The 22,989-nt window shown below is 44.5% G+C and overlaps 2 protein-coding genes across 3 annotated transcripts in view; both read right to left on the bottom strand.

Annotated features, from left to right (window-relative positions):
• The window catches only part of LOC309537185 (interferon-inducible GTPase 5-like), a 64,824-nt gene that overhangs the window by 36,974 nt on the left and 4,861 nt on the right, over positions 1-22,989 (bottom strand). The window lies entirely within an intron of this gene.
• On the bottom strand, positions 622-20,378 carry LOC309537161 (interferon-inducible GTPase 5-like). Its single transcript, XM_082231762.1, has 3 exons — positions 20,197-20,378; positions 5,175-5,673; positions 622-2,347 (listed from the first exon to the last, which is right to left on the bottom strand). The coding sequence occupies exons 2-3, from the start codon at positions 5,387-5,389 to the stop codon at positions 1,174-1,176; spliced, it is 1,389 nt and encodes a 462-aa protein (XP_082087888.1). The 5' UTR covers positions 5,390-5,673; positions 20,197-20,378; the 3' UTR covers positions 622-1,173.

Here is a 22,989-nt window from a genome sequence, read left to right as displayed (position 1 = left end):
CCTCCATGTATTTTTATTGTGTCGATGACATGTTGTCTCAAGGCAAATCTAAAAAAATGTAGTATAAACACTGACAACTGGAAAACACTGCCCTGTGAGCGCTCCAGTTGGAGAACGGCCTTTATCAAAGGTGCCATGGGCTTTGGAGACACTCGAACTCAGGACGCTAGGGAGAAACATGCTAAGAGGAAGGCACGCTTGGCAAATCCACACTGTGATCTACTCCTGCCTGGAAACCAATGTCCCCACTGTGGAAGGACGTGTGGATCCAGAATTGGCCTCCACAGTCATGGACTCACTGTTAAAACCGTGTTTATGGAAGACAGTCTTACTCGGCTACAAGTGATCGCCAAAGAATGAGGGGGGTCTAGATAATTCACCATATTTTTTCATTTATGAGACTTTCATGGAAAACTGAAAGCTGATTAGTCAGTTTGGCCATATTTTAAAAGGAGAAAATCCAAACACAAAAGTGTATGGTTTTTTCTCCCCCAAAAAAGCTACACTGCCGACATGGGCTGCCGTACATCTGGATTTTGCTGGACATTTCTAAAATAATTAGAGTGACCATGTGAAAGCAGTGTTGATTATAACACAAATGTCCTGGAAGTGGCAAGGAGATTAATTTAACCAATTAGTTTATTTCATGAAAACTTATACACCGCTTGATTCTAATAAAACCTCAAAGCAGTTTGCAAAGAGAGAAACCAATAAAACTAGGAAACAATTACAGTCGTGCTTTAAGTGAATGCTGCAGCCTCCATAAATTATAACTGGAGACCATCCCTGCAAGCAGGTTCACATAGTTCACTAGTTTTTCTAGTCTGACATCATGTACAGAGCAATTCATCAGTGGACTGAAAGAATTATGAATAGGAAAAAGTCCATTTGTCCCAAAGTCTCCTTTTGGTATTGGTCTTAATTCTTATACATTGGATAGAGATACTAATTTTAAAGTAATTGAGGGGGTATTATGCTGGCATTCAGATTATTTCACTTAGGGTGTTTTGAAAATGAGAAGCCTAAGATTTATGGAATTTTAAAAATAAAAAACCTGATCATCTGATTATTCTTTTAATGTCTTTTGGTGGTGGTTGTTTAAAAAATGGAAACGTATAATTCACCAGATACTATATATCAAGCACTTAGTCATCATGGCACATCTGCTTGCTGCTAAATGGACTTTTTCTCCTCTGCCTCAAGAGCTTTGGACAAAACCCTCTGGGTGTCATTAGCAGCACCCAATATGCATTTCTGCAGCATGAAGTAGGTGCGAGAAAGCGAAATCCCTCCGGACAGAAGGCAGCCAAAGATGGGGAAATGCTCCCAGCGGTGATATTCATAAGCCATCACTGAGAGTCCCACCAAGTCTGGCAGCACCCATAAAATGGCAGAGAACATTCCCAGGGACTGCATTGCTGCTTTAAGGGCTGTGCTTGTCTTTCCAACAAGCTGGGCCAGAGCTGCAAGGGATGGATCATCCAGGCCAAAGTCCAGGAAGCACCAGGAGCGGAACTTTCTAAACAGAAATATGGGAAGAAGGAAGGGAACTGGGCTTCCAAGAGCGACCAGCAAACAAAGCCTTTTGGTCCAAATCTTCTCCTTCACAGTGGTTTTCTTTTTCTCTAAGATAGGCAGGCAGATGTTAGGGAAGCGGAGCAGAAAGGCTTGCCTCTTCAGCCGCAAGAGATCGTTCTTCAGCGTTTCCTGCAGGAGGGGGAAGTCAAAGCAGTCGGCTTCCCAGTTGGAGACGATGAAGACTTGTGGGTCCCTCACTCCTTCTCTTACCAAGCACTCTTTGCAGTCCTCCTGGATGTGCAAGAGGACCTTCTTCTCATTGTAGTCAGATGGCCGTTGCCTCTTGGCGGCCGACAGGTCCAGGTCTGCTTTGGTGCGCACAAAGTAGAAGCTCTTGCCCATATCTTGGATCTCACGGACCAGGTCAGAATGGGTGGAGCGGAAGCGCTGGGAGCCGACGATGACGAAGAAATCAAAGTGATTCAAATCGACCTTCTTCTCAAATTTGTCCTCCCCAAAAGTTGCCATTCCCCTTCCAGGGTGGTCCCAAAGGATCACTTGCGGAAGTGTTGGGTGTGGGTAATCCTTGACTTGCACTGTTGTCATCTGTATGCCAGTCGCAGCGGCACGTGGGTCATTGGCACGAAGACCCAGCATGGCATTGATGAAGGAGGACTTCCCGGAGCCGGGCTCTCCTACTACGGCAATGTTGAGCGGAGTGCTGTTGAAAAAGTGCAGTGGTTTTGCCAGCACGTGTGACATAGAGTCTGCCAATTGGCCCTGAGAAATGGCTACCTCGAAGTCTTCCACCATTGTGGATTTCGGTACGCTGCAGAGAAAGGAAGCAGGAAAATGTTAAGTGACTGGCCTAACTAGAAGCATTCATTAGTGGCATGCCCTCTGTAAAATTTCCAGCGTCGCCAATATTATTATCATTTGCCAAGCAACAAAGCTTTACAGGTAGATGGTATGAATCCCATCACATCCCATAATTCAGAAGTGAGTGCAAGGATAACGTGCCCAAAGGCCATGGGACGTCAGGAGCTGGAGTTAGTGAGCAATAAAACACCCGTTGTCTGTGAAGTTAACTCTTTACTCAAAGAAAACCAAACAGCGCACGCCGAGTGAACACAGCAACTCTTCCCAGTATCTCTTGCCCCAAGGAAGCTGTTGCGAGGACTGTAGGTCCCCACATCCCCCGCTCTCTAAGGCTCCTTCTTCCCCAGCAACCTGAATTTCTTTCGTCTTGTCTCTCATTGCTCTGCCCTCTTCATTCCTCTTCGTGTTCTGGGAGACCAGGTGGGAGGGAAACTGGTTACACCACAAGGGGGAGATTCCCTGTCTCTACTCTGCCTCTTGAACCCCCCTCCAGTTCTGCCTCTGATTCAGGACCACTCTCTGCCACAGACTCTTCCTGCTCACTAAACCCTGTTGCCTCTTCAGCTTCTGACATCTTCTCCTCCTCCCAGTCTGCTCTCTCTTCTCCCTCTGACCACTCATCTCCATCTCCATCCCACCCCCAATCCCTTGGCTCTGAGATTCTTCTCCTGGGGGTTCCCCAACTGGTGCCTCCCACCACTCCTCTGCTTCCATGACACAGGAGCAGAGCCCAAGAGCCCTGAATACAGAGAGGGACATGAGGAAGGGGACTCTCAGCATTTTAAGAAACTGCACTTCCTAATTTTTGATTTTTTTTTTAGGTTGGGGAGGGACGCTGTGCCCATTACATTGATGATTAAACCTTACATGTTTTTTAGAAAGATGCAACAAAGAGTTATCGGTCTGAAGGTGCAGAAGAAGAAGATCTGGTCAAAAAGAAGAAGGGGTTGGGGCAGTTTTATTTAAGAATGTTTTAAGAGCGCATCCTACCTTTACACACTGCATGTAAATTCTGCCCCTGCTTGTCATTTAAGTCAGAGGTTTTCAACCTTTTTGTGTTCACAGCTCCTTTGATCAAGTACCTTCTTTCTGCAGCTCCCCTGTGGGGCTCAGGAGCCCAGTTATGTCACCCCTTGCCTGCAGAGCTGGCAGCTTCTCACCCTTTTTCAAACAACCCCCCTCCTTCTTAAAGTCTTCCCTCAGCCTCCTCTCCCCTTTCTTTGGGTGTCCTCTGGGCAGCTGCTGATGCCACCCCTGGTCTCTGAGTTGCCCTCCCTGCCCTCAATAGAGGTGCCTTCTCACACTGCCCCATGGGGGCCTGGGACTTGTCTCTCCATTCCCAACAGCAAGGGCTGGTGGTCTGGTTGGCTGGGCTCCCTCGCCCACTTGCTTGCTTACCCTGAGGCCCCGCTTCAGCTCCTGGAAACCAGCACCCCCTGGCCAGCCCCAGAGGCACCATTCGCCTGGGGAGCTTGTAGCCAGGGTTGCTGCAACAAACAGCTCTTCAAGCCTTTGGGAGGCAGAGACACCAGAGGGCATCAGATGAGGGAGTGAATGAAAGAGGGACAGAGGCCAGTGTTGCCTACGGCAGCCCTGACCACCATTCAAGGCACCCCAGGGTGTCACGCCACCCTGGTTGAAAACCACTGATTTAAGTAATTCATAAACAGATACACCTTATGTGTCTAAATTCTCCACCCACTTCCCCCCTCCCCAAAGCTGTACATTACAGTGGTACCTTGGTTTAAAAACATAATCCGTTCCGGAGGTTCGGTTGTAAACCAAAACAGGTTTTAACCCAAGGTGCGCTTTTGCCAATGGGGCCTCCCCCCCCAAAAAAAATGGTTTTGATCCAAAAAAAAGGGACAGGCACTTCCGGTTTGACATGGTTGTAACCCAAAACGGTTGTAATCCAAAGCGGTTGCAAACCAAGGTACCACTGTCTCAGCTTTCCAGCGAAATGGTTTCTCTTCTCAGATTGGAGACAGCCTCCCCCCTCCTTCTCCCCAACCTGTGGAAGAACCAGGCACAAATTCCTCTCCTCCTGACCCCTCAGCAAACCTTTATTTTCTTTCCCCTTCTCTCTCCCCCCCCTCTGAAGTTTTTTAGGAGTGAGAGACTTTTCCTCACGCTCCTGACTGGAAATTACCTGGGCGGCTGCTGAGATTTCTTGCTGGTGTTGCTGGGAGAGGAAGGGGGGGGGGAGTGCAGATCAGGGTCCAGACTGGAAAGTTGGCCGGAAGTTGCGTCCTTTCTCTCTCTCCCCCCCCTCCCCACCATCTTCCCTTCAGGGAGGGAGAGAATGGGATGGGAGCTCTTTTCCTTCTGATCCTGGCACCCAAGGTGAGGGAAGAGCCCGGACACGAGGGGAGGGGTTAATGAATGAGGTCTCCCTCTCCCCCCCCCCCAGGTGTGTGTTGGGTATGCGGGCGAAGAGCAGCCTGGAAGGGGGGGTTGTGTGCACCAGAAGGAGGGCAGCCTCGTAGCAGCTGCAGAGGGGGATGTCGAATGAACACGCGTCACCGCTCGAAAGGGAGACCCGCGTTGATTTGAGAGCAGTTACTTACAACTCTTAAGAGTAGCACCAGCTCTGCTTGCTGCTCCCTGGATTTTTCATGTTATTTAATCCCTTTGCAGCGGGGAAGAAGGGCAGCCTTCTCCGACATCATTAAGAGTAAAAATAAACGATTCTGCCGCCCCCCGCCTAGCAATGAGCTCAGAGTCCCCTTTAACGCAGAAACCACGGAAATCATCAGAGCCCCAGGAGAAATGCTCACCTCCTTACCTGCTGCCAGTCCGGTTTTTTTGCAGTAAAGCTCAGTTCCCTCTTCGGAGGCTTTGCTTGCTGGTCTCTTAGGCTTTTCTCCGTCCAACTCTCTTCCTCGCTCTCGCTTTTATTCCCTCTCCCTCCCGGTCGTCGCACTAAAAAAAGGAAAGAAGAAAGCGAAAGTACGAGCGAGGACGAGATTGCAACGCAGAGCCAGAGCCGCATTCCCCGCTAGAGGGAGCTCCAAGCAGCCTGATTGACAGCAGTGCAGCTGCCTTTAAAAGGGAAGGTCCCCAAGGCTCACTCGTGACACTTGAAGCATCCGAGATGGTTAACCCTTTCCCTCTGCGGTAGTTGCCTCTGTGTCCGTCTCAGCAGCTCCCGCGTTTTCTGCACTTAAGCCCCACATGGCCCTGATTTCAGGGGGTTGATCTAGATGACCCTTGGGTTCCCTTCCAGATCTGCAATTCTACGATCCTCGATCCTAGTGGCGGGGAATGTTTTGGCACCTGCAAAGAAGAAAACAGGACGGGTTCTATCGCCTGTTTCAACTGCTTTAAGGTTTTATTGCAATTAAGCAGGACATAAATGCTGTGAAATAAACAGTGTTGTTCCACAATGCTTCCTTCATGGCTTGGATGCCTGCAGCTCACGATCTCGTTGGTCCAACAGCAGCAACATCTGTACCATGATGTATTTATTGCTTTAAAAACCTCTTCCAACAAAGCTTTATGTATAGAATGAGTCAGTGCCCATCATACTTTCTAACCTCTATTAACCAAGGCCAGTGAGAACAATCATGCAGGCAGGATAAAATCTGCCACTCACTCCTGATATTTGGGTAGATCTTCTGTAATTCAGAGCAGGGCTTTCAGTGTGACTTCCCCTGTTCTGTGGAACAGCACTCCTGCAGAGATACAACAGGAACCTGCTTCCGGCAATTTCTGGAAACAACTGAAGATGTTTTCATTCCGACAAGTTTTTCCAGGTGGATGAATAGGTTGCTGCCATGAGCGTCTATTTAGCATTGTTTGGAAACATATTTACTTTTTTCCTGTGTTGTTTTAAATGCTTTTCAGCTGTGTTCATTGCATTTTGTACACTGCCTTTTGAGGATGTTAATAATAACAATTATAATCATAATAAATAGAAGTCCTGATGAATTTTGCCGAGAACTTTTTTAGAAAGGAAATAGTCAACTTTTTTGGAAAAGTTCTAACATTCTGCAGTGCAGAGCGTCTATAGAGCCCGCATGACACGCTGGCTTTGCAAACCAGGCAGGCAGGAAGGACCCGAGACTCTCCTCGGGGTGATCCTAGACTGACAGCAAAGCCTGTGTCTTATCTGACACCCTCAGCCTTAGGGGGACATAATACAGGGGGGGGGGCACCAGGCACGGGTTCCTTCAAGGGTTTCTACAGCCTCACACAGAGAGACTCGCCTTCCCTTCCCCCAGTTGGTCCTCCAGCTTCCTGCAGCCTTGGGAGTTGGAGCTCTTTCCACACATGCACTCCGACTCCGTCTCCTTGCAGACGGGGCAGGCAGGTAGCAGCTGCATCTGCAAAGCCAACTGAGAAGTGTCTGCAGGGGGAATTTCTTGCCCCTCACTCTGAGTGCCAGCAGAGGCTATTTTAATCTGAAATCTTTTGACACACTGTACTGCGGTAAGAATTCAGAAACCCAATCAGGACCCAGCCCTGTCCAAGAAAGGATTTGCAGGAAGGAGGAGGACCTACAGCAACCCCACTAACTTTCGTTTTCTCAGAAATCACCTGTTTGAGCAGAGCTGTGTGTTGGGCAGGGGAGGGGGAGAGGGCAATTTGTAAACAGGATCTAATTTCTGCTCCAAGATATTAAAAACCCAAAGCTACTTTCCCTTTCAAGGTTATGCAGGGTATACAGTTGCAAATCTGTGAGGAGAATCAGAACTTACAGGGATAAACAGTTCTGTGTGACGTCACCAGCAGAGCATTTAGTAACAAATACATGCCTGCACCAGTTAATTAGACTTTTGTCGGAGATAAGCTCAATGGTTCTTGGTGATTTAAAACTGCATAGGGGTTTTCAGTCTCTATTCGGGGTCTCCCATCAGAAGTATGTACCATACTTTTCCGTGTATAAGACTAGGGGTTTTTTTTAACCTTAAAATAATGTTTAAAAATTGGGTTCATCTTATACACGGATAGTGCACTGTACAAATTTCTTACTTTGTAGTCCCCCCAAATAGACATGGGGGTGTGTTATACATGGGGGTGTGTTATACATGGAAAAATGCAGTATGTCATTCCTAGATCAAAATTGGTGATACACGGTCATCACTGCTGATCTTCAGTGCACAGCTACAACAAGGCAAGTCTGTCTGTGAGTTTATGCACATTCCCAGCCTAGGGACCTTGACAGTGAAACCTGACAGGTCTGAGCAGCACTACATGTGAACCAATATAACATGCTTATGATGCTTTTGCATTCTCAGAATTTTCTGCAAGGCAAATGAGTCACGTGACAAAGGATGCCCAGGAGGGAGGCTTCCGGTCGGCGCCAGTGTTAATGGCGGTCCTCTTTCCGAGCTCCGGAGGAGGACTGCTCTGCAAGTTCGGGTCTTACCCGCTACGGCAAGCGGGGGACCCCTAAAATCACAGGCGCGGAAGCCTGTGAACAAGGAGACTCGGTGGGCACCAGAAGCGCCCCCCTTTACTGCAGAAAGAGCCTTTTTAAAGGCTCTGGAACGGCATCGGGAGAGCGCGGTGCTGAGAGTCGTTACCCAGCCCGCAGAGTGAAGCCGCGTCGCCATTGACGGAGAGCGCCGATTTCTTCCTGTAAATCTAGGACTGAAAAACCTGTGAGTAAGACTGAACGCTAATTTGGAACCCTTTAAAATTGAAAATTTGGCTGAAAACGGGGAAGACAAAAATTAAGGAAGTCTGCCTTCCCCCGACTGTATGACAGCTAAAGCAACGGTAATTTAAAGCTGCATCTGTATGAAACATTCCTTGACTATTTAAACCTGACATTGGACTTGGATCTCCCCTCTAGCAAGCAGGACAGAGGGGAGGAAAAAGGGACAATAAGAACTGCATGACTTATCTAAAAGGGAAAAATCTTCTGCTGCCTTAATATCCTGAAACGGACTGCCAAACAAGATAATAGAGCACTGAAACTGTCTTTAAATTCTTGGAAAAGTTACATGGTTGAAGTTTCCTTTGCTACAAAGTTTTTAGACCTTGTTGCTACAGTATATTGGAGCATGTTGAAATAGTATCCACGGGAAAAAGTGCTGTAACATATATTTACAAGCCTCCTGATATACTTGTTTTTAACTTCTTTGTCTCCGTACTCGGACATTTTGCTTTGCTCCCCCTAGAGGGCTTAAGTAACGGTTGTAACAGTTTAGGACAGTGGAATTTTCCATCAGAGGACTGTTTTCGTGGGAACGTCCTTGGGACATGAGTGGCCCAGTAGAAGAGATAACCACCAGAGCCAAGGCCAAGCAGCAACAACACCAGCAACAGCAACAAAAGAAAAGAAGCTCAATTACTGGCGTAATTCCTACAGGAACAACAGGACAAGAAAAAGTGACAGCTGCCTCTATGGAGTCAGTGACACAAGCGTTACTCAAGATAAATCAATCTTTGGAGACCTTAACAAAGCAGAGTACATAAAATACACAGAAATTAACAGAACTAACAGCAAGACTGGACTTGAACACAGAATCTATAAACAGGCTGGTTCAAGAAAATTCTGCAACATGTAAGATTGCAGAGGAAGCTAGAACTATTGCTGGAGAGACACAAGAGAACTTAGAACCGATTGCTAAAAAGGTTCATGAACATGATGCAACTTTGGCTTTGTGGGAACTACAGAGAAAGGAAAGAAATCTGAAATTGAGATTGATTCCCGAGAGCGAAGGAGACAACCTCGTGGAGTTCCTAACACAAGAGCTTGCGGATTTTTGGGACGATTTGGAGGAGGAAGAATTTAAGATAACAACACCATTTAGACTGGGCAGGAGACTGAACAAAAAGACCCCGAGGGATTGTCTGATTACTCTTAGATCCAAGGAAGAAAGAGACAAAATATTAAAACTACATTACCAAAAGGCCTTGGAAATTGAAAAAATCACCTATACAGATTTTTAAAGATATCCCTAAATATTTCTTGGAGGTGAGAACCTTCTACAAGGATTTGGTCAACCTGCTGAAGAAGAACAACATCCGCTTTAGGTGGGAGTTTCCACAAGGACTATCTTTTGACTACAAGGGAAAGAAGGTGAAAATAAAGACAATCCAAGATAAAGAGAAGTTTCTGGAGAGAAACCAAGAGGATTTACAGAAGGGAACGGTGGATCCAATCGCAGAACAAAGGAGAGCACTAGATATTCTGAATTTACCGTTTGGACTTAACCCACCACCATCAGAGGAAGAGCAACAACTGGAAGCAGTTGGAGGAGTAGCAGAAAAATAACAAGATGGCCCTGCAATTCCTTAGTTGGAATTGCAATGGGCTCAACATGCCTTTGAAGAGACGTCAAGTGTTTCATATTTTGAAAAGAGAACAATTGGACTTGATCTGCCTACAAGAGACCCATGTAACCAGGGTACACAGGAAACTACTTATAAATAAAAGATTAGGACAAGAATTTATCTCATCGGACAAAGTTAAGAAAAGGGGAGTTGTGATTTATGTAAAAGAGAAATGGGCTCCAAAAATGATGTTTAAAGATGAACAAGGAAGATACCTGGCAGTTGAAATACAAGTACAAGGAGAAAAAATTTTAATAGTTGGAGGTTATGCACCAAATGAAGGCAAGGCGGAATTCTTTAAGAAGCTCCATGGAACTCTGATGGACTATTTGGATTACAATGTAATAATTATGGGAGATATGAACGGTGTGGTTTCTACAAATATGGACAAGGCACAAAGACTGACAATCTCCAAGGAAGGGAGACTTCCGAAGACATTCTTTGAAATGACTGAAAATATGGACTTAATAGACATATGGAGAACAAGGAACCCTCTTGAGAGAGAGGGAACTTTTTTCTCTCAAGCAATGATGACCTGGACCAGAATTGATCAAATTTGGATCACTAGTGGGATGGCCCCAAAGATTAAGAAGGTAGAAATCTGCCCAAAAACCTGCTCCGACCATAACGCCGTGAAGATGGAAATGAAACTTACAACAACTGGTCAATTTAGATGGAGGATGAATGACACCCTATTTCGAGATAAGGAGATCCACTTGAAAGCCCAAAAAACCTTAAAAGACTATTTTGAAATAAACCTTAAGGCCGACGTGGAAAAAAGAGTGATCTGGGACGCAAGTAAAGCTGTGATGCGAGGATTCTTGATTCAACAAAATTCAATAAAAAAGAGAAAGCAGAATGAGAAGAAGGAAAAGATTTTGGAAAAGATAAAAGAAGGAGAGAAAAAATTGAGATCAAAACCAAAGTCCCAGGAGATTCTGAGAGAGATCAAGTTATATCAAACACAATATATGGAATTGATGAATCAAGAGATTGAATGGAAGATAAAGCAAATGAAACAAAAGACATTTGAATCGGCAGATAAATGTGGTAAACTTCTGGCCTGGCAATTGAAGAAAAGACAGAAATTAAATACAGTTACAAGCCTAGAAGTAGATGGAAAGAATATATCTAAACCTAACGAGATTAGAAACTGTTTTGTGAGTTATTTTAAAAAACTATATTCTCAAGGGCCACAAATTGAAGAGGATATAGATGAATTCCTTAATAAATATGGACTACAAAAAATCTCTCATCAAAGCAAGGTGGATTTAAACCAGAGAATAACAGAACAAGAGATAGAGGGAGCCATTCAGGACATGCAAGTGGGCAAATCTCCAGGACCAGACGGATTGACTTCCAGATACTACAAAGCTTTGAAGGAGTGGTTGGTTCAACCGTTAAAAGAAGTCTGTAACGAGATTTTAGAAGGGAAAAGGGCACCAGAGTCGTGGAAAGAAGCTTATATTACACTCATACCAAAGACAGAGACTGAAAAGACTCAACTTAAGAACTACCGCCCAATATCATTACTTAATGTGGATTACAAAATCTTTGCAGACATTTTGGCAAAAAGATTTAAAAGAGTGCTGATGGAGAAGATTCATAAGGACCAAGCAGGCTTTCTCCCTAAAAGGCATTTATCAGACAATGTAAGGAATATAATAGACATTTTGGAATTGCTAGAGGTGAACATTAACACCAAAGCAGTGTTGATTTTTGTGGACACGGAGAAAGCCTTTGACAACATTTCTTGGAGTTTTATGAAAAAGAAACTTCATGGGATGGGGGTAGGTCAAGGATTTGAGAATGGTATGGGTGCGATATATTCTGAACAAAAAGCTAAACTGTTTGTAAATAATGTGGTAACTGAGGAACTTAAGATAGAAAAAGGAACACGACAGGGGTGCCCAATTTCCCCATTGCTTTTTATTTCTGTTCTGGAGGTGTTGCTGAATATGATTAGAAATGACCAGCAGGTTAAAGGCGTACAGGTCGGAGCTAAACATTATAAGTTAAGGGCCTTTGCAGATGACTTAGTATTGACCCTACAAGAGCCAGACACTAGTACGAAAAGGGTGTTGGAGATAATTCAACAATTTGGCCAGGTAGCCGGATTCAAACTGAACAAAAAAAAACTAAAGTCTTAGAAAAAAATTTAAGTCATGGAGAAGGAGAAATTTCAAGAAGAGACAGGCTTGACAGTGGTTAAGAAGGTGAAATACCTAGGGGTTTACCTGACATCTAAAAATTTGAACTTGTATAAAGACAACTATGAAAAATGTTGGTCAGAAATTAAAAAAGATCTAGAAATATGGTCAAATTTGAAACTGTCAATGTTAGGCCGAATTGCAGTTATTAAGATGAATGTAATACTTTGGCCACCTCATGAGAAGAGAAGACTCCCTGGAAAAGACCCTGATGTTGGGAAAGATGGAGGGCACAAGGAGAAGGGGACGACAGAGAATGAGATGGTTGGATGGTGTTCTTGAAGCTACCAGCATGAGTCTGATCAAACTGCGGGAGGCAGTGGAGGACAGAAGTGCCTGGCGTGCTCTGGTCCATGGGGTCACAAAGAGTCGGACACGACTAAACGACTAAACAACAACAACAATTGCCTAGAATGTTATTTTTGTTTCAAACTTTGCAGATTCTTGACAAGATGGACTGTTTCAAGAGGTGGCAGAAAGACATTGCGAAATTTGTCTGGCAGGGCAAAAAGCCCAGAATAAAATTTAAAGTACTTACAGATGCAAAAGAAAGAGGGGGATTTGCCCTGCCGGACTTAAAACTGTACTATGAAGCAGCAGCATTTTGCTGGCTGAAAGAGTGGGTGCTCCTCGAGAACACAGATATCTTGGATTTAGAAGGTTTCAATAACACATTTGGTTGGCATGCATATCTATGGTATGACAAAATCAAAGTGCATAGGGCCTTTAAAAATCATATTGTCAGAAAAGCGTTATTTAACGTTTGGATAAGATATAAAGATTTGTTGGAAAATAAAACCCCTAGATGGTTGTCACCCTTGGAGGCTAAGGCATTGAAGAAACTCAATATGGAGGCCGAATGGTCAAAGTATTGGGAAATCTTGGAACAAGACGGAGATAAACTGAAGTTACAGAGTCATGAGAAATTGAAATCCAAAGTACGAGATTGGCTCCATTATTATCAAATAATGGAGGTGTACAAACAAGATAGGAAAATTGGCTTCCAGGTGGAGAAATCAAAATTAGAAACTGAACTGTTAGAACACAATACTAAGAATTTGTCAAGAATGTACAATTTGCTGCTGAAATGGAATACACAGGATGAAACAGTTAAATCGGCTATGATTAAGTGGGCACAGGACATTGGTCATAACATTATGTTTGCTGACTGGGAATGGTTGTGGAACACCGGTATAAAATTTACGGCATGTAATGCCTTAAAGGAAAATATTATAAAAATGATTTACAGGTGGTACATGACCCCAGTCAAGCTTGCAAAAATTTACCATTTGCCTGACAATAAGTGTTGGAAGTGTAAAGAAACCGAGGGTACCTTTTATCACCTTTGGTGGACGTGCCCGAAGATTAAGGCTTTCTGGGAAATGATATATAATGAAATGAAAAAGGTACTTAAATGTACTTTCCCTAAGAAACCAGAGGCCTTTCTCTTGGGCATTGTCGGCCAATTGGTGTCAAAGAAGGATAGAGCTTTCTTTATGTATGCTACAACAGCAGCAAGAATACTCATCGCAAAGTATTGGAAGACACAAGACCTACCCACCCTGGAAGAATGGCAGATGAAAGTGATGGACTATATGACACTGGCTGAGATGACCGGCAGAATCCGCGACCAGGGGAAGGAGACGGCAGAAGAAGAATGGAAGAAATTTAAAATTTATCTTAAGGACTATTATAGACTTGGTGAATGTTAGAATGTCGAGGTTTTGAGAAAGAAAGGGTTACAGCGATATAAGATTAGACTGAAGGAAAGATTAAGAAGACATATGTTTGACAGATTTAATTGGAAGTTGCTGGAAAACTTTGGACATTGGGATGCAGAAAAGGGAGGTATGGGGGAGTCCGAGAAACGAGGTTTATGAAAAAAAAAGTTATGAAACTATACGTGTTTGTATGTCTTTTTATATGTTCGTATTGTTTAAAATCTTTGTAAAACCAATAAAAAATTATATTAAAAAAAAGGATGCCCAGGAGGCCCTCAGTAGACATGTTAGTGGCGAAAGGGCTCCCTTTAAGCAGAACAGAAGCACATGCTAATGCAATACGTTCACTGTCACATACACCCCCCCCATCTATTTTGTTGCAAATAACCAGTGAGGTCTATGCAGAGACAGGGTTGGAAGAAAGAACCTGACACACTTCAGATATAAGGCAGAACCTTGTTGTCATTGCATTCTTACACTGTCTCCCAGCTCCACCTGGTACGCAGGCTGAGACCCTGCCTGCCCGTGGACTGTCTTGCCAGAGTGGTGCATGCTCTAGTTATCTCCCACTTGCACTATTGCAATGCGCTCTAATTGGGGCTACCTTTGAAAGTGACCCAGATACTAGAACTAATCCAGAATGAGGCAGCTAGACTGGTGACTGGGAGTGGCCACTGAGACCATATAACACTGGTCCAGAAAGACCTACATTGGCTCCTGGTACGTTTCCGAGCACAATTCAAAGTTTTGGTGCTGACCTTGAAAGCCCTAAAGGGTTTTGGCCTAGTATCTGAAGGAGAGTTTCCACCCCCATCGTTCAGCCCAGACACTGAGGTCCAGCTCCAAGGGCCTTCTGGCAGTTCCCTCCCTGTGAGAAGGGGGGTTACAGGGAACCAGGCAGAGAGCCTTCTTGGTAGTGGTCAGATGTCAAGGAAATAAACAACTATCTGACTTTTAGAAGATATCTGGACACAGCCCTGTTTAGGGAAGTCATCTAATCTTCCTTGCTGTTTTATACTGTATTGTTTTAATTAGTGTTTTTATAGTTGTTTTGATTTTGTGTGGAGTGCCCTACCTGGGTGGATGGAGCAGCCAAGTAATTTCGTTGTCCCTGAGAGGGGGCAATGACAATAAAGATATTATTATTATTATTATTATTATTATTATTATTATTATTATTATTATTATTTTAATGTTTGATGTTTTATGGTATTTTAAATATTTTATTGGAAGCTGCCCAGATGGGCATCATCATTACTACTACTACTGCTACCACATCTGATGTACCTCAGATGCAGGTCTGGTTATGCAACCATGGGCATCACATGCCCTTATCAGTCGAATTTTCCTCATAGCACTGCTCTGCTCCCCCAGCTTGCCATTTACACCCCAGCCTATGGATTTTATCCAACATTACTCATGCTCAGAGCACACCAGTTGAAATGAATGCACCTTATTAACTGGAAGGTTAAAAAAAAAGGAAATTTCTACGATACTTTGCAAATATTCTACACTGCAGTAGTAGGAAGGCTGGGCTCTGCGTAGTCCTCTTTCATCAATGCCAGGCGGCTTAAGTACCGACAACTCAGGTGCTGCTGAGACTGGCACAGAGGCAACAACAGCAGAGGTGAAGGAATACCTCCATGGGATGCTTCCACAGGTGCTCCTTTGGGACTTCTCAGAAAAGGCAGCATCCCCGCTGGCAAACGGGCTGCTTGGCCAGGAATGCGGCTTCGGCTATTTGTTGTTGTTTTTTAAATATATATATATATTATTCAGGATTTTCTTGTTTTACAGAAGTGTAGTGCCTCGTATTTATTTTTTTCATGTAACATTTTTACAAATCCGTTTCATTTGTTGAGGCATTAGGGGGAGAAGAAAAGAAAAAAGAAAGGGGGTTGGAGAGAGGGAGGATGGATAGGGGTGGGGTCGGGTGGCGGTGTTTCTATTATGTTTAATGTATGTAGAGTTTGGTGTCAGCGTTGCTTGTGTTGTTCACTTGTGTTCCTTTGGTGGTGAGAGAGGTTGGGGTTGGCCTAGGGTGTGATTGTTTGCTTGTGATTGGCTGTGGTGATCTTTGCTTTCGTGTGTGAGTGGGTGTTTTGGATCAGGTTAGTCATATTGATTTGTATGCTGTTGGTGGATTATTGTCACTGTCCTGTTGGGCTGTGTATGTGATAAAGGGGAGCCATACCGGGGTGAAGGCGTCTTCTTCTGTTTGTCCCTGTGTCAGTTTCAGTTTATTAGTTAATTTTTCTAGTAGGGCTGTTTCCCATCTGGTTATGGTGTTTCTGGCTGCTGAGAGCAGGTGGGTTATGAGTTCTTTGCTATTTGTTGTGATCTTATCTCGTCCTCGCTGGCTGCCTTCATTTTCTTTTTTGCTTTTAGTAGTGTGAGGGTCAGGAGGGAGAGAGGGTGTAAAAGGGAGATACAGAGAGAGAGAGCAGGATGGAGAAAAGTGACGTCTGAGAAGACGACTGAGCTTGGCTGTAAAATATTGGTCCAGCAGCAGGAAAGGAGTTGAACTTTTCTCCTGGGTCTAGAATGATTTTCGTTTCTTTCTGAGCTTCTTTGAGTTAAAGGAGACTCTGATCTCCCTGCTTGGTGGGGGTGGCAGAATGATTGTTGTTGTTGTTTACCTTTTACCTTTTTATTGTTATTATATTAATTATATTATAGCTGTCGTGATATTATATTATATTATACTATCATATATTACATCCAGTGCTTTTTTTTCTTAAAAATTTTTTAGGGGTACTCTCATTTGACCATTCAAAAGCACCATTTTATAGTTCAAATCAGGGAAGATAAATACAGTAAATGGTCAGTGCAAAGAACATGCATTACCTCATATTACACAGCTCACAGAAACTTCCACATTGGCATGAGGTTGTGTGCACTAACATCTTCCTGATTCCTTTCTGGGAAAGGAAAGGAAGCTGCCATTGGAGGTGGTAACAACAAAATGTTTAGGGGTATGTGTACCCCTGCATCACCCCCAGAAAAAAGCACTGATCATATCATATTATAAACAATAATTTTATTAACAATGATGTTCTAGAAGGCTGCCATTTTGCCCCGTGGCAAAGGGCCTAAATAACATGCCATCACCATTGAGCAGAGCTGGTGCTACATTAAGAGTTTTAAGAAACTGCCCTGAAGCCAATGCGGCTGGTCTCCCTTTCGAGTGATCATTCAATATTTCCCTCTGCAGAGCCCCCCCCCCCCCAGTTGATGGATATTACCACTACAAGAAAGCAGCAGGAACACTTTTGGGCATGTACAAATGGTATCTGTGAGCCATATCTGATTAGAAAAATGGCACGGCAAGTGTTCAAGGCAGGGCAGATGATGCTGGAGCTTCTCTCGGTTCTGGGTTGGTGCTGCCTGATGAGCCTGGATAGCTCATGGGTTAGACCATGGTGCTGATAACACCAAGGTTGCAGGTTCGATCCCTGTATGGACCAGCTGCATATTCCTGCATTGCAGGGGGTTGGACTAGATGACCCTCAGGGTCCCTTCCAACTCTACAGTTCTATGATTCTACGACTTTGCCGAGTCGCCCTTTCAGGTCTTTCTGGGTCCTTCCATGACTGTGGTACCAAAGATGAAACTTCCCTTCCCCAGGCACTTTAGTCCTGCTGCAAAATCGCCTCCCCATATCAATTCAAACAAACAAACAAACAAACAAACAAACAGACAGACAGACAGACAGAAAGCCCCCCCCCACTGATAACACCCCACAGTTAATGTATCATGCAGTTAGGTCCTTAGAATGTATTTAATTCTAAAAAGGATGTTATGCTCTTTTTTCCCTTTGCTGTATTTCATTTATTTATTCATTACAGTGGTATCTCAGGTTAAGTACTTAATTCATTCCGGAGGACCGTACTTAACCTGAAACTGTTCTTAACCTGAAGCACCACTTTAGCTAATGGGGCCTCCTGCTGCTGCCGCGCCACCGGAGCCTGATTTCTGTTCTTATCCTGAAGCAAAGTTCTTAACCTGAAGCACTGTTTCTGTTTTAGCGGAGTCTGTAACCTGAAGCGTATGTAACCTGAGGTACCACTGTATATTTACATAGTTTTCAGGACAAGATAAGGTTGCTGATAATGGGTTGTCTTCAACTAACGTTTACTCAGAGTAAACCTATTAAAATTAATGGACCTTAGACATAGTTATTAATTTCAGTGAGTCTGTGCTAAGTAGAACTCTCACACAAACATGTTTTAAGGGTTATGTGTGAATGCATGCACATATAGATTTTTGAGAGATTGACAACAGGCAGAATTCTTCACTTTATTGAAATACTACCAACTGCTGCTCAAACAACCCACTGGTAGAGACGGGCCCTAAGTAAATTGATTTTCCCACATAAACCACGGATTGTAAAGATGTCCATAAAAGTGTGTGGAAACCTATCGTTTAACTATTATAGTTTTCTTCTCTTTCTCAGATAAACTGAGCCATGAGGAATCACTGTCAAGGATCCTGCCATAACAATAGAAACCTAAACAAAAGACCTTGCTGAAGTGAAGGCTGCTTGGGATCAAAATAAATTTGAAGCTGTTTTTTCATGATGAATTTTCATGATTTTTTTTTTAAAAATGGAAATACCCAACAGATAGGGAGATGTGAGGAGCTGAACTTAAATATTGGAAAAATGAGAAACTGAGAGAAACTGAAAATAAAAAAATTGCCCACTTCTCTCAGGAGATTTTCCTGTATGCTGAAGGAAATACTTGCTGGCATTCTCCCTTCTACACAAATGTTAATGGGGCAGGAGTCCCTGTCCTCTTTCTCAGCTCATCTCCCCCTCATCTCCTCTAAAATCTACTCTGGGAAGTTGCACCCAGCTGGGAAGGTGTGCAAGTCATTTGCTTAGGTGAGGAGAAAACATGATGCAGACAGTGATGTTGAAGCTGGAAGCTCCTCATATCCTTCAGAAGAGGGATATTGACAAGCTGGAACTTGTACAGAGGAGGGCGGCCAAGATGACCAAAGCTCTGAAAACCAAGCCTTATGAGGAGCACTTGAAGGAGCTGGGTATGTTTATCCTGGAAAAGAGGAGATTGAGAGGAGATACGATAGCCATCTTCAAATATCTCAAGGGTTGTCACACAGAAGAGGGAATAAGCTTGTTTTCTTCTGCTCCAGAGGGTAGGGCCTGATCCCATGGCTTCATATTACAAGACTGAACATGAGGAAGAAATAGTTTATTTTTTAGAAACATTCTAACATTCTGCAGAGTGCAGAGCAGCTATAGAGCCCGCATGACAAGCTTTGCAAGCCAGGCAGACAAGGAGGACACCAAACTCTCCTGAGAGTGATCCTAGACTGACAGCAAAGCCCGTGTCTTATCTGACATCCTCAGCCTTAGGGGACATACCGGTAATGCAGCACCCCCCCCGCAACGCTACCCTCAAGGGTTTCTACAGCCTCACGCAGAGAGACTCGCCTTCCCTTCCCCCAGCTTGTCCTCCAGCTTCCTGCAGCCTTGGCAGCTGGAGCTCTTTGCCACCCCCACCCTCCAACTCCCTGTCAGTGCAGACCAGGCAGGCAGGTAGTTGCCGTTTCCCGTCTGTGTCTCTTGGGGTTTCGGCCTCTCTTCTACACTGGCCCCTGACAGGGATCCCCCCACCTTCCTATCGGGACACAGTTTCGCCAAATGCCCCTGCCTCCCGCACACAAAGCAACTGCATGTTTCCCAACGCCATGGACTCCCTTCTTTCCATGCCATCCTAGTCTTCCCTCTTTCTCTCGAGCCAATCTGCATTGGTTCAACTGCTTGCCCCTGGCTGGATGGGTCGCCCATCCCTGGCGCAGAAAGACTTGGAGTGTGGCTCCTTACTAGCGAAGGTCCCCCAGCCCCCCTCTTTTCTAACGTCCGTTGCTCCTGACGTAACCCCAGCTGTAGGGAGGCTCTGACTAACTCGTCCAGTGACTGCATGGGTTGCATCTTCGCCATCTCATCCAGGATCGATGGGTTCAATCCTGCTCCATACATGGCTGCCAGTGGTCCCGTGTTCTGTCCCCAGCCAACCATTTGCAATAAGGCATTGAAAGCAGCCCCATAAGAGGCCACAGAGCTCCCCCCCCTCCAGGCGCAGATTCAACAGTTGTTGCTCAGCCGCTGCATGCTCCATGGGGCTCTTGAACATTGCATCCATCTGTCCCCAGAATTCCCGCAGATTTCCCAGCGTGCTGTGCTGGCCCTCCATTAAAGTGATGGCCCAGTCCTTCGCTGGTCCTTCCAGCCAGCTTATCAGATAAGATATCTGCTGTTTGTCCAAGCTAAATTTGGCTGATCTCACATCCAAAATGTAATTGGATTCCATTTTAAAGGCAGCATAACGTTCTGTGTCCCCACTGAATTTTGCAGGATGAACCCCAGGCCCCTTGCCAGCCCTGAGGTCCCTTTCAGCCTGTGTGTTCCTCCTTTGTTCATCTAGAGCTCCTGCTAGAGTATGGAGCTGTGATTTGAGTTGCCCTGTGTAGCTTCTCAATTCTATGATGGGTCTGTGGGCTCTCCTGCCCCTCCCTCTGCTCCCCCAGCTGCATCCCCCACGTTCCGCACTTGCCTTTCCATCACGTTCTCAGTTGGCCTCCGGCATGAGAGAAAAAGTGAGTCCGGGCAACCTGTTATGGCTTGGTCTCTCCCACAAACGTGAGACGAATCTGGCTGTTAATTTTTTCAGATTTATTGCTAAAGCAACAAACTAAGACGGAGCTTCTCTACTCACCGCCCTCCCCATGGAGTTGCCCGGCTCAGCTCCTCCCCATTCCCCAACACGGAAGCCCCCACCTTCTCTTCCCGTATCTTTCATGCATCTCTGCTACTTTTGAAATCCTAAGAGATTTGGCAGAGCGTATTTCCTGCATTCCCACGTCTTGCCCACTATCATAGTTCTCACACATCTATCTGTCCCTTTGGTCAGAGCTCAGATTACAGCTGCTGTCCCCCTCCTCTCTGCTTTCTGCTGTTAACTGTCCTCTCCCTCTGCCTGCTTCTTCTCCTCCTGTCACCATCCAGCAATGGAGCTGGATCTGATGCACAGCGCAAGTGAAACATGTTCTTAAATAAACTGAAATTTGGCTAACAACACTTGGCTCTAGAGTCCCTGCTGCCATACTTGTCCCGTCTCTTTCTCAGTTGCCATAATTCTCCTCATGAAGTTCCATTCTCAGCGCCAACATGGAACTTAAGTCCCTTGCAGTTTGCTCTCAGCTGTTCAGAAAGCCAAAGCAGTGTTGTAAATCAGATGGTGTTGGGCAGAGTCTGAGAAGCTTGTGCTCAGACTGATCGATCGCAGGGCCGTGCAAACCTAAGGCTACCTGGGGAGACGCTTTGCCACTTTTTGAGAGCTTCCAAGTGGCAGATTGAAGTGCTTGCTTAGTAATGTAGATGTTGCTTGCTGTTTAGAATAAAATCTTAAATCTTCTCACTCACTTGTGTTCTGTATTGCCTCAATATCTCAGTTTAAAAGAACCATCTTGCATTTGGCAAGACAAGCATTCATAACATTGCCAACAGAGTACTAAAGAGCTGAGGATAAAACATGCCAATGGAGGATTATATTTTTAAGAGAGACCTTTATTCCAGGTAGGGTACCCCTCCTTTTCTTAGATTCCTATGTTGCTCTGCTTTAATGAACAAAGGAACAAACAAACAACAAAACCAAGAACTCTGCCTCTCACTTTAGGTTTATCTGTGGCCCGTAAGGCTTAGCACCAGAAAGGCCAGGGTGAAGCTGCAAAGTTCTTTTTAAAAATGTATAAGCAAAAATTCACAAAACTCAGACACCTCTTAATTATTTTAAGATCAGAAATAACCTCCCACCCATGAAAATATCAAATAAGTATGCAGGAAAGTAAACCCACTTAACTTCCTCCACAAAGAGCCCCTGGATTTAGGTAGGCTCAATCCAATTTGTAGGGTCTCCTATGCCTGCAAATTTCACCCACTTTGGCCAAAAGGGGATTATTTGATTCCTCATTATAATGAATGGGGACACAGAGCTTTATTTGGTTAGAGTCGTGTGGAACCCAAAACACAGATATAAGCATAGAGAGTACCGAGTAATTAATGCACAGATACTTGGTCACACCTAGTGAGTTGGAATGTGTTTTGCTATTTGTCAATAAAAACTATATTACTTTGTCTGTTTATTTGTGCTGGCAGCCAGTGGGGGAACATTTCAACCTCCAAGGCTTTCAGGCTGTAAGGCTTTACAGAAAAGTTGCATTCTGAGGAGGGCTGAACTCATTCCACAAATAAGAGCTGGTGTTGCTGACTCCCAGCTTGATGCATAGCCAATGCATAGCCATCTCTTAGTGCAGCTGCTAGTAGCTGTCAGTGTAGCCCCCTCCGACAGCTAGAAAAACTTGGATTTTTATCTCAGCAGCTGGTAAAATCACGTATGGACTATAACAATCTCAAAAACAACTGGCTAGTGATTGGAATGAACAAGTTCAATGTGCACTGAATTAGTTTGAAAAACATCTGAACTACATGTGAAAGTAGTTCCCATAATTGCTGGGTAATAATAATAATAATAATAATAATAATAATTTATTATTTATACCCCGCCCATCTGGCTGGGCCTCCCCAGCCACTCTGGGCGGCTTCCATAAAAACCAAAAATACAATAAAATATCACACGTTAAAAACTTCCCTGAACAGGGCTGCCTTCAGATGTCTCCTGAATGTCAGGTAGTTGTTTATCGCCTTGACATCTGCTGGAAGGGTGTTCCACAGGGCGGGCGCCACTACCGAGAAGGCCCTCTGCCTGGTTCCCTGTAGCTTTGCTTCTCGCAGTGAGGGAACCGCCAGAAGGCCCTCGGCGCTGGACCTCAGCGTCCGGGCAGACTGATGGGGGTGGAGACGCTCCTTCAGGTATACTGGACAGGTATACAGGGTAACCTGAACATGAATTAAGTTGATGTTGGGGCAAAATGAAGAATGATTTCTGGCTCATCTTCAAGTTCATTGTCACTTTCTAAGTGCTTTAGAGTATTTCTAAAAAAAAAAATTGCCAAGGGTAATTTGGATGAACTTGAAGTGAACTGAACATAAAGAGAACTGGTTTGTTTCATAAAGGGATTAACATGAATGGGAATTAGTTCTTTTATGGACATGTTGAACTTGAACTAGTTCCAAGCTCTGATATGGACAGAGACCCGATTTGAAGTCTTGGTTGTTCTGATGTTGTCGTCTCTGGTTTTTTTGTTTTCTCAAAACCAAGAAAAGAAAAAAGGAAAATAAAAAGCACATATCCCTCAAAAACAAAACAAAACAAAACAAAACAAAACAAAACAAAAAGAAAGAATAAGAAGCACCGATCTAGAGTTATTTGTGGCAGGAGGACACCCAA

Source organism: Podarcis vaucheri (assembly GCF_965113315.1).
Source record: "Podarcis vaucheri genome assembly, chromosome: 7".
Lineage (NCBI taxonomy): Eukaryota > Metazoa > Chordata > Lepidosauria > Squamata > Lacertidae > Podarcis > Podarcis vaucheri.
The sequence above is the reverse complement of the archived record's forward strand: the minus strand, read 5'-3'. Positions and strand labels throughout refer to the sequence as shown.

What these genes read in the sequence shown, in the direction of transcription:
- LOC309537161 (XM_082231762.1), bottom strand. Translation starts at nt 5,389, where the DNA reads ATGCGGCTCTGGCTCTGCGTTGCAATCTCGTCCTCGCTCGTACTTTCG. An exon ending in GACTGGCAGCAGGTAAGGAG is followed by an intron (nt 2,348 to 5,174) that starts GTGAGCATTTCT and finishes CTTTCTCTGCAG; the next exon opens with CGTACCGAAATCCACAATGG.